At 38.5% G+C, this 12031-nt stretch overlaps 1 protein-coding gene and 4 non-coding genes across 5 annotated transcripts; 4 read left to right on the top strand and 1 right to left on the bottom strand.

Annotated features, from left to right (window-relative positions):
* trnal-uaa (transfer RNA leucine (anticodon UAA)) lies at window positions 1–83 on the top strand. Its single transcript has one exon. It is a non-coding gene; the product is annotated as a tRNA-Leu (tRNA).
* A 200-nt stretch (window positions 84–283) lies between these two features.
* Window positions 284–366, top strand: trnal-caa (transfer RNA leucine (anticodon CAA)). Its single transcript has one exon. It is a non-coding gene; the product is annotated as a tRNA-Leu (tRNA).
* Window positions 367–566: 200 nt separating this feature from the next.
* On the top strand, window positions 567–649 carry trnal-caa (transfer RNA leucine (anticodon CAA)). Its single transcript has one exon. It is a non-coding gene; the product is annotated as a tRNA-Leu (tRNA).
* Window positions 650–1001: 352 nt separating this feature from the next.
* On the top strand, window positions 1002–1084 carry trnal-uaa (transfer RNA leucine (anticodon UAA)). Its single transcript has one exon. It is a non-coding gene; the product is annotated as a tRNA-Leu (tRNA).
* Window positions 1085–8254: 7170 nt separating this feature from the next.
* xcr1b.2 (chemokine (C motif) receptor 1b, duplicate 2) lies at window positions 8255–11810 on the bottom strand. Its single transcript, XM_060905463.1, has one exon. It carries the CDS (start codon window positions 11499–11501, stop codon window positions 10422–10424), a length of 1080 nt encoding a protein of 359 aa, XP_060761446.1. The 5' UTR covers window positions 11502–11810; the 3' UTR covers window positions 8255–10421.
* Between the last annotated feature and the right edge of the window lie 221 nt (window positions 11811–12031).

Raw genomic sequence — 12031 nt, 5'->3', positions numbered from 1 at the left:
ACCAGGATGACTGAGTGGTTAAGGTGTTGGACTTAAGCTCTAATGGGCAAATGCCCTCATGGGTTCAAGTCCCACTCCTGGTAGGTACTTTAGCTGAGTTCTAAAAGTAATTGGAAAACTCCTAAAGGAAATCATCAAGCAAGTAACAACCAGCTCTCAGAGAACTTCCTAAGTTCCAAAAACTTTGACCTATAGAATCACTGTGACCCTGTTTAGAGTTCATCCATGACAGCTAGTAAAACTTCTTATGCAGAAAAATTCCTATGGGCTACTAATGCTCTATACTAGGATGACCGAGTGGTTAAGGTGTTGGACTCAAGATCCAATGGACAAATGTCCTCGTGGGTTCAAGTCCCACTCCTGGTAGGTACTTTAGCTGAACTCTGAAAGTAATTGGAACACTCCTAATAGAAATCATCAAGCAGGTGACAACCACCTCTTAGAGAACTTCCTAAGTTCTGGAAATTTTGACCTATAGAATCACTGTGACCCTGTTTATAGCTAATCCATGACAGCTAGTAAAACTTCTTATGCAGAAAAATTCCTATGGGCTGCTAATGCTCTATACCAGGATGACCGAGTGGTTAAGGTGTTGGACTCAAGATCCAATGGACAAATGTCCTCGTGGGTTCAAGTCCCACTCCTGGTAGGTACTTTAGCTGAGTTCTGAAAGTAATTGGAAAACTCCTAATGGAAATATGTCTGTGAAGATTCTCAATCATCCAGGTCATAGTAAACTGTGGGTGGTAGAAACTGAGGAAGCCTTTTGGACGAGAGGTGAAACGTTTTCAAGAATCTTCAAGCAAGTCCAGTTGCCCTTTTCTACCACCCACAGTTTCCTAATGGAAATCATCAAGCAAGTAACAACCAGCTCTCAGAGAACTTCCTAAGTTCTAGAAATTTTGACCTGTAGAATCACTGTGACCCTGTTTAGAGCTCATTCATGACAGCTAGTAAAACTTGTTCTGCAGAAAAATTCCTATGGGCTACTAATGTTCTACACCAGGATGACCGAGTGGTTAAGGTGTTGGACTTAAGATCCAATGGGCAAATGCCCTCGTGGGTTCAAACCCCACTCCTGGTAAAAGTGTGAGTATGATTTCCAATGTAGAAAAGCTTCATTTAAAACCAAAATTGCAGTTTTGCACACAATGCCTATCCCTGAATCTTTTTTTCTTTCCCTGTAAAGCAACCTTGGGTCTGTGAAAGGTGCTGTATCAATTTATCTTTTTAATATTCTTATTATTATTTGTATTATTGAACTAGCTTGGCATCTCAGTCATACTGGGAAAAAGTCAATGTCTGTTGTTGTAAGATTTAAATTAAGAATGTATTAGACAATATCTGAAAGTAACTGGAAAATTCCTAATGGAAACCATCAAAAAAAGAAAGAAATCCTAACAACTGTTCTGAGGGGAAGCCATGACCGAATGGTTCGAGAAGCAGATTTGGGATCAAAAGGTTGCTGGTTTGATTCCCTGGACCAGCAAGACTAGCTGAAGTGCTCTTGAGCAAGGCACTTAACCCCCAACTGCTCCAGCAAGAGTGGTGTACCTTGTGTCTGACTAGCCAAAGAAAAGCTGATGATGTGATCATCAGTTTGGGTGGAGCCTGACAAAAATGGGGGGAATGAAAACAACTGTTCTTTGAACCAGTCCTCAGAGAACTTCCAAACGTGATGCTACAGTCAAGCATTCACTGTGACCCTGACTAGGATTTAGTAGAACATTTGGGGGCATGCTATTATATGAAAATCATCAATGATTCTGTGGTTGTGTGATACAGTTCCTGTTACGACCCTGAAGTTGATTCTTTTTCAGTAACGTTATCCCAACAATTAGAAATTTTAATTTTATTAGAGACATACACATCATAATTTTAGATGTTTATGTTTACAGGAAAGTTAGTTCCTGTTATCACTTATGTTATAGCAGCTATAAACAGTCGTTCCTGCGAATAATAAACCTGAATGACTTCTCATCTCATCTCATTATCTCTAGCCGCTTTATCCTGTCCTACAGGGTCGCAGGCAAGCTGGAGCCTATCCCAGCTGACTACAGGTGAAAGGCAGGGTACACCCTGGACAAGTCGCCAGGTCATCACAGGGCTGACACCAATTCCAAAAAAGTTGGGACAAAGTACAAATTGTAAATAAAAACGGAATGCAATGATGTGGAAGTTTCAAAATTCCATATTTTATTCAGAATAGAACAGAGATGACATATCAAATGTTTAAACTGAGAAAATGTATCATTTAAAGAGAAAAATGAGGTGATTTTAAATTTCATGACAACAACACCTCAAAAAAGTTGGGACAAGGCCATGTTTACCACTGTGAGACATCCCCTTTTCTCTTTACAACAGTCTGTAAACGTCTGGGGACTGAGGAGACAAGTTGCTCAAGTTTAGGGATAGGAATGTTAACCCATTCTTGCCTAATGTAGGATTCTAGTTGCTCAACTGTCTTAGGTCTTTTTTGTCGAATCTTCCGTTTTATGATGCGCCAAATGTTTTCTATGGGTGAAAGATCTGGACTGCAGGCTGGCCAGTTCAGTACCCGGACCCTTCTTCTACACAGCCATGATGCTGTAATTGATGCGCTATGTGGTTTGGCATTGTCATGTTGGAAAATGCAAGGTCTTCCCTGAAAAAGACGTCATCTGGATGGAAGCATATGTTGCTCTAGAACCTGGATATACCTTTCAGCATTGATGGTGTCTTTCCAGATGTGTAAGCTGCCCATGCCACACGCACTAATGCAACCCCATACCATCAGAGATGCAGGCTTCTGAACTGAGCGCTGATAACAACTTGGGTCGTCCTTCTCCTCTTTAGTCCGAATGACACGGTGTCCCTGATTTCCATAAAGAACTTCAAATTTTGATTTGTCTGACCACAGAACAGTTTTCCACTTTGCCACAGTCCATTTTAAATGAGCCTTGGCCCAGAGAAGACGTCTGCGCTTCTGGATCATGTTTAGATACGGCTTCTTCTTTGAACTATAGAGTTTTAGCTGGCAACGGCGAATGGCACAGTGAATTGTGTTCACAGATAATGTTCTCTGGAAATATTCCTGAGCCCATTTTGTGATTTCCAATACAGAAGCATGCCTGTATGTGATGCAGTGCCGTCTAAGGGCCCGAAGATCACGGGCACCCAGTATGGTTTTCTGGCCTTGACCCTTACACACAGAGATTCTTCCAGATTCTCTGAATCTTTTGATGATATTATGCACTGTAGATGATGATATGTTCAAACTCTTTGCAATTTTACACTGTTGAACTCCTTTCTGATATTGCTCCACTATTTGTCGGTGCAGAATTAGGGGGATTGGTGATCCTCTTCCCATCTTTACTTCTGAGAGCCGCTGCCACTCCAAGATGCTCTTTTTATACCCAGTCATGTTAATGACCTATTGCCAATTGACCTAATGAGTTGCAATTTGGTCCTCCAGCTGTTCCTTTTTTGTACCTTTAACTTTTCCAGCCTCTTATTGCCCCTGTCCCAACTTTTTTGAGATGTGTTGCTGTCATGAAATTTCAAATGAGCCAATATTTGGCATGAAATTTCAAAATGTCTCACATTCGACATGTTGTCTATGTTCTATTGTGAATACAATATCAGTTTTTGAGATCTGTAAATTATTGCATTCTGTTTTTATTTACAATCTGTACTTTGTCCCAACTTTTTTGGAATCGGGGTTGTAGACACAGACAACCATTCATGGTCAATTTAGAGTCACCAGTTAACCTAACCTGCATGTCTTTGAACTGTTGGGGAAACCAGAGCACCCAGAGGAAACCCACGTGGACAATATGCAAACTCCGCACAGAAAGGCTCTTGCCAGCCACAGGGCTCGAATCCGGACCTTCTTGCTGTGCGGCAACAGCGCTAACCACTACACCACCGTGCCGCTCTCTGAATGACTTATTTGACAAAAATATTTTGACTTTCAGGCTGTGAGGTAATGATAAGATTTATGATAAAATAAGATTATTAGGTTTCTTTATAACATAACATAACATAACATAACATAACATAACACTTTTTTCCAAGTCTGACATAGCAATTAATAAAATGCATATTTAATCTAGTTCAAAGTTTGCACTTTTTCTGAATTTATATAAGATAACATCACATTGCTTTACATGTGTTGTTGTTGTTTTGCTTATTTTTCACACTAACCTGAGGGTATTCTCATTAGGACTTCCATCCACTGCATATTAAACCATAACACCAGATGTCCACAGACCTGAGCTACATGTTTGTTGTACACAGGCCACTTTCGCATGCAATACAGTGATGGTAGTCAAGTTTTTTTTTTTTTGGTTCAACATGGTTCTGCTTTAAATGCATGCAACCACAGAGGCTCCAAATGGTTCAGACCACTGCTGCCATCTACTGTATAACAGCACAACTGTATAATAGTACATTAACTGTATAATAGTATATTAACTGTATAATAGTACATTAAAATACATTATTCACTCGTCAGAATGTCTGCCCTCAGTGGCATAATCAGTTTCTCTTATGGTTATCATTCTTCTCTATTTGACTCTCACATCCATACTTGCTGTTTCATTATGATGCATATGAACATGTGCTGAACTGTAGTTGCAGTTTCCTTTAAATTGAGCCTTTATGAGGAAATCACATTTCCTCACATCAACTTACTGTATGTGTAAACACAGTATGCACCGATCAGCCATAACATTATGACCACATTATGACAAGTAAAGTGAATAACATGGATTAACATCGAAAAAGTTAATCCTGACATCTTTTAGTTTTAACCAGCATTAATTTTTTCAGCAGTTTGTGCTACATGAGCTCTTCTGTAGGGTTGGACCATATGGGCTAGGCTTCGTGCCCCATGTGAATCAATGAGCCTTCAACACCCATGACCCTGTCGCCAGTTCACCGGTTGTCCTTTGGATCCTTGGACCACTTTTGGTAGGTACTAACCAGTGCATACTGGGAACACCCCACAAGATGTGCCATTTTGGAGATACTCAGATCTCACCATCACAATTTGGTCCTTACGCTTGTACATATTTCCTGCTTCCAACACATCAACTTCAAGAACTGATTATTTTCTTGCTGTCTAATAAATCCCTCCCCTCGACAGGTGCCACTGTAATGAGATAATCAATATTATTCACTTCTTCGCCTGTTAGTGGTTTTAATGTTAGTGGCTGATTGGTGTATATCCTCACATAAGGAGTAACTTTTTTTCTTTTTCTCCCAGTGTGAGTCTTCTTCTCATTTGAAGATAGTGAACACTTTTAAGAATTATCAGGTTCTAATGAACAGAAATAGTGAGGAGGTATAAAACATTTTCAGGTTTGGTGTCAAGAGGTTCAGCTGACTTTGAATTGTCCTCAAAAGAAAACCACACAGCAAAATCCCCAGTGTTGAATTAACACCCAGAGTGTTTATATAGGTCCAATTGGACCCAAATTAACTCTGAAAGTGCTAATTCAACACTGAGGAATTTGCTGTGCAGCTTCATGTTATAAAGTCAGGTCGAGTTTGCTCTAAGTATTGCTCTGAGAGCTAAATGTTCTTGTTTTCTCATTAAAATACAGCAATTTCGATGACATACTATCTGTATATATCTGAAATTTTATACCATACTATACCATATATACTACTATATACTGTAGTATGATGCGACTACCTTTAACTACAGACTCTCATGAATTGAAGTATGCCATCTCAACTACAAGTTCTAGCTTTTTTAAAGTCTGTTTACCCCAGGAAATGACTTCCGATGACACCGCAGAAGCATCATGGACATTTTGACAGTCAGTATCTGATTACAAACTAAATATATATTCAACTCGTGTCCATTTTGCTATTGAATGTGACTGACTAACTAACTAACTAACTAACAACTTGAGCAAAGTGTGACATTCACTGTTTGAGGAAATTATACTCAGCTAGCAAGATTTTTAGATAGCATTTGTTTGATTCACTGACTCTTTACCCAAATTCTACGTAATTTTTGCCGAAAGACAGTCCTGTACAAAAGTTTTAGGCACATGTAAAGAAATGCTGGAGGCCAAAAATGGCTTAAAAAATAATGAAATGAAATGTTTCAACAGTAAAAAAAACAAAAAAATGCTATAAACAGTAAGTAGTAAGCCATAATAAATTAAACAAAGTCAATATTTGGTGTGAGACGACCCTTTGCTTAAAAAAAAAAAGTAGTCTCAGGTCCAGTGAGTGCAGTTTTATGCGGAAATGAGCTGTAGGTTTTACCAAACATCTTCCAGAACCAGCTACAGTTCTTCTGGACACTTTGACCATCACACTTGCTTCTTCATTTTGCACCAAAATCCAGTAGCCTTCAGCGTTTTCTTTTTTAATCTGGAAAGTGATCTCTTGTGGAATATGCCGCTCAGATCTCAGATACAAAAATTTTTTTCTGTAACATTTAATTCTGTGTTGGAAAAAAACCCGAATGTTTGGAACTCTAAAATGTTTTTGTACTGACTCGATAATGTAGAAATCATAAAACAGAAATCTATAACAAAGTTTGTATGAGAAAAAATAGGGTGCCTAAGACTTTTGTACAGTACTGTATATTCATGGGTTCTTAAAATTTAGGGTTCAAACTATATGATATAGGTGGAAAATGCAATTTGGACCAACACCACACTGGAAAAAATTATATCATTGCAAGTTAAAATGGACAAATTGATCTAATGTTGGGGAGCCCAGTAAACCATGGCCTAATGGTTAGAGACGTGGCTTTGGGACCAGAATGTTGCTGGTTTGATTTTCTAGAACAGCTGAAGTACCCTTGAGCAAAGTGGTTGCTCTGGATAAGAGTGTCTGCTAAATATAATGTTTCTTACTATGAGATGATCAAGTGTAGCTCTGTGTATTATCTTTTCCCTTGAGCTGATAGGGTTGTAACGGCCTTGCCCAAGGGCTGAACAGTGGCAGCTTGGTGGTGCTGTGGCTCGCTCTCAACACACTGATTAGAAACCCAGAACTTTAACCAGTTGAACCACAACTGCTTCACCTTTTACACTATAATACATCAAATCTCAAATTATTCAGCCTGAAATGTTTTTACCCAGTTCAAGTTTTAAAGATTCTTACTCTATTAGCAGATCATTTTGCTTCTTTCTAGAAATCAATGTTTAAAATAAGGAAAAAAATATCTGCCAATAGTACATGCTATTTGAAGCTTGAAATGATATTTTTAAAAGCAGGTTTAATAATCATGCACAGTATTTGGTATATTATAATCTTATAAAAGGAAATACTCAAGAAGTTTCATTGTATTGAAAATATTTTCACTTGTTTTGATGTTTTCACAGACAACAAGACATACGTCTAAGATCTATGACTGAATTAAGAACCAGGAAGTTATGACTTAATGGTTAGAGAAGCAGCGTTAGGACCAAAGGGTTGCTGGTTTGATTCCCTGAATCAACAGGAATAGCTGAAGTGCCCTTGAGCAAGGCACCTAACCCCAGGCTGCTCTGGGTATGTTGGCCGTCGCTCTGGATAAGAGTGTCTGATAAATACCTGCAATGTAATGATTGGACTCGTTGGTGGAAACCTCTAGGTCAGGTAATATAACAAGCAGATGCCTTTTTTTTCAGCAGAAAGTCCATAGGATTACTGAAACCATGAAAGCACTTCAGGTTTGCGACACTAATATTACTGCTCTGATTATTTGTAGTAGTTCCTAATACACAATGTAATGATTGCCTACCTGCAATCAGGAGGTCATGACTGATGAGATATATTGATGCACTGATTAATGAACTTGATGAGTCCTTTTATGAAGATGATTAAAGAAGCTGTAAATAAATTCTAACAGATTAAACAACAACAACAACAGAAATTCAGCTCTCCAATGGTTTTTCCAATTTAACATTGCTGGATAACCAAGATGTGGGCAAAGCATGTGGTCCACCAACTGACCACCAAATGCATAATTGGTGTCAAATGGGTCTAGAAACTCCCATATTTGTAGATCTGTAGATACACAGACCCTGTGTAAGGCTGGAATGCAACAAAAGTAAAGCACATCATGAAGCTGATAGCAATAAAGATCAAGATCACGTTTGTAGTCCAGTTTTCCCACACATAAGCATCATGAACCACTGCACCATGATGAATAATAAGCCAACTCTCAAAGAGTCGTGAACTTATAAGAAATTTAAAGTGGCAGGGATGTAAACCTGACCTGTGAGAGATTAAATATAGTTGATGAAAAGAAAAATCCATCTGAAGGTTGATCAGCTTTAATTGGCTTAATATGAGAGGAATATGAATAGTCACAGTAAAAGACGACATCTAAACTCTTCCATGATTTATATATCCATCTACACCTGCAGTCTTAAGACGTCTATAAGAAAGAAAAGTGCTTTTTAATGAGTTGACAGCTGATCAGAGCCGCCACCTCTGTCTAATTTAATCAGACGGCTTCCTGAAATCAGTAGATAGAGCAGTTCATCACTTTATTGTTAGTTAGTTCATAAAAAAAGACCATATAATTATAGAACTCAAAATTCCAATGACTTATACAGGCACTGAAGTGAAAGATGGAGAGAAGAAGAAGAAGCCTGTTACTATACTGCTACTAAAATCCAAAGAACAACAGAAAATAACTGTACAAACAACAACAACAACAACAAAACATTTACAGTATTTTGTCATAAGGTGCTTAAGAATTCACAGAATAACGTAAATATATTTGTACCACAGCGACTTTGAGTGCTCAATTCCTGTTGGTCCAAAGATGTTGCTTAATCATGATAGTTTCTGAGTGCAAGCAAGATTTATATTAATGCGCTTGTTTGCATATGCTGGCGTTTTGAAAGTAACAGCGGATTCACAGCGGCATAATCGGTGTGACGGATTCTCAAAATAATCTGAGGCAGATTTTAAAAAAATGCTACTCTTTAAGGAAGAAAAAAATGTACAGTTGTTAAAAGGATAACATTTTCTGGAAGAACCCATTGATGTAAAATTATTCGGCGGAGTCTCCTGTGTCAAGGCTTTGCAACAGTTATATGTTTGCACCTTGGGAAAGTCTTCAGGAAAATCTGTATTTTTTTCTTGTCTTTTTTCTTTAAAAAATAACTTAAAGAAAGACAGGCTGGTGTTAAAACTGCTTGTAACTGCTATAACGTAAGCGATAACAGGAATTAACTTGTCTCACTGACAATCCATATTATTAATTATTTTATCCACCTTCACTGGATATGAGCAAATGTGCGCTCTGATTGGCTGCTCTACTACTAGGATATCAGCTCATATACCGTGAGTAGAGAAAAACAAAATGGTGGAGCGTGTTGCTGAACCAACCGAGGATGAAATAAAAACTAGACTTGATAACAAAATGGCAAAAATGCAAAAAAGAAAAGCGACAAAATATGGAATGAAAGTATTTGATGATTAAAAACGTATCTTTTTTATTTTTCAAGAATTATTATTATTATTATTATTGCATTTTTCATTTCGCCAGTTTGTTTACATTCTAAGCGGAAATGATTTTGTCTGACGTTTTGGATAAATTTTTTATTTACTGAGTTATTAACTGCAAGTCTTTGGACTGTGAGGGGAAACCCAGAGTTAACCCACACAGATACGGGGAGAACACGCAAACTCCACACAGAAAGGCCCCTCGTCAGCCATTAGGTTTGAAGCCAAAACCTTCTTGCTGTGAGGCAACCATGCTAACCACTGCACCATCATGCCACCTCATATTAGCGTAATCATCTGTTAATTATCTGATTGTACAAAAAAAAAAAAAAACACCACAATTTGGTACAAAGAGTTTTTTTTGCTATTGCAAAAGACCAAGAAGATGACTCAAACTTGCACTGTAATACGTACCACTCAATGTGCCTGTCTCTTCTGTGTTACTGAAATGGTTTCATTTTTTCCAACAGACAAATGTGCAATAGTTTGAGAAATTCACCGTGAAGAGCTGAGTTTATATCGAGGTTTTTTTTTTTTTTGTGAAATGTAGCTTAAAATGTTTTTTTTAGTTTTTTTTAAAGAGAATAAAACATACAATGAGTAAAAAAAAAAGTAAAAGGGTAAATCTAGCACTTTGAAAAGTTCTTTGGTTTGTTCCTTTGTTCCTTTAGAAAGAAAATCCATGAACCATCTGAAGAACAATCATGACAAAAATATCTTACAAGTTATAAAATCCAAAACACAACCAGGAAATGAAAAACATCATGGAGGAGCAAACCAGATTTAAAAAACAAAACAAAACAATAAGATGCAATCTAGAAAATTATAATATGAAATTTCATATTCTCACATAATACTCGTAAAAAAAAAAGTATTCACATAACTCACGCAAAAAAAAAGAATCACTCACATAAAAAGGAGAAATGTACCAGTCAGTTTTGAGTCACCACCACTACATTCATCATTTCTCAAATTGATTTTAGCTCTGTTACATTTTGTGGAATTGCCACGCTCAAGCGTTGGTGGATGTTGAAATGACTCGGGTCAGAAGATCTGTCTGATATTTCGGCGCACCTTTGTTGAGCCTGGCAGAACAGAAACTTGGACAGGATTTTTCTTGGCTTTCCTCTGATCAGAAACAACACTGGATTGATACAGCAGTGGGAATAGGCAAGGATTCGGCAGATGACAAAAATTCGGTTGAGCTGATTTTTCTTTTCACAACTCCCGGAAACATGAGACGGCATCACGACCATGACGATATGATAAGGTCCCCAACATATGACAAAAGCCATGATTATGAGCAACACGACCAGCAATGTCTTGTACCTTCTGCGCCCGAAGCTCGACATGAGGGTGTGCAGGATTTTGCCATAGGACAGGATGATGATCAGCAGTGGAATAGCGAAGAGCATGACAAACTGTGTGTAGTAACCTGCCTGGTCATCATCAGAAACCAAGGTGAGGCAGAGGCGGATGCCATTCACCATGTGAACCTTGGAGAACAGGGCATCTTTCAGACAGGCTGATATACTGATGATCCACGACCCTGCAAAAGCTGCTATTGCACAGTAGAGCCTTCTTCTGCGAGTGAGCCACTGGCTGCGCACGACAATAAAAAAGAAGCAGTCGACCGTCATGGCCGTCAGTAGAATCAGACTTCCATATATTCCCACGAAATAGGCCCCGGTTAGGATCTTACACGCAGTTTCCCCAAAGATCCACTCGTTCAGATGATCAACAGCCCAGAAAGGAAGAGTCAACGTGAACAACATGTCAAAACATCCCAAGCAGAGTAGAAAAAGCATGGTGACCCTTTTGAGATCTTCGAAGCGGGCCAGTGCGAACAGGAGCATGCCATTCCCGAAGAAGCTGAAGCAACAGATGGCAATGTAACTTGCTCCTGTGATTTGATCATAGTTCTCCAAATGACACTGTACGAGTAAGTCTTCATCATAGTGATAATATGACTCGTTCAGATAGTAACTGTAATTCATTCCTGTTGTTCCTGTGTAGGTCAGGGGTGTCGTTGAGTTAATAGAAAACATTCCAAAAAAACAGATCCACACACATATGTCCAGCTTGAAGTCAGAAAGTTTCAAGTGTCTTAAAATAAGACAGAGGAAAGCTTTTGGTTGAGAGTCCTTCCTCTTTTTGTCTCTCCACTGCCTTGCAGTGAATTTACTTATCCGTCTGCTCAGAAAGAAAGAAGCTGTGAAACTCACACTTTTGTAGGGCAATATGAATGTGTTCTCTGACGACTTACGTTTGCAGACCACAAAGTCTCTGAAATGATTGGCAAGTGGAGCAAGACTATAATCGACAATAGGTGATGTTTTTTAAGCATATAAGGCATAAGCATTACAGGAACATGGTAAACTCCAGCATGATACAACAACAAGCCAAAGCATGCAGCAACAACAAGAACAACAACAAGCCAGAACAGTACTACTTTCTTTTCCCAGTCTCAACATGCTTTCCATGCACTTACAAACTCAGGCCACAAAGTACCGTACCTGAGGTTATGACGCATGATGTAGAGATGCTCAAACACATGTTATTTTTATGATCACATTTA

Source organism: Neoarius graeffei, chromosome 23 (genome assembly GCF_027579695.1).
Source record: "Neoarius graeffei isolate fNeoGra1 chromosome 23, fNeoGra1.pri, whole genome shotgun sequence".
NCBI classification, from domain to species: domain Eukaryota; kingdom Metazoa; phylum Chordata; class Actinopteri; order Siluriformes; family Ariidae; genus Neoarius; species Neoarius graeffei.
The sequence above is the reverse complement of the archived record's forward strand: the minus strand, read 5'-3'. Positions and strand labels throughout refer to the sequence as shown.

Excerpts from the sequence above, each read along its gene's own strand:
- xcr1b.2 (XM_060905463.1), bottom strand. The coding sequence starts at position 11,501 with ATGTTTTCTATTAACTCAACGACACCCCTGACCTACACAGGAACAACA.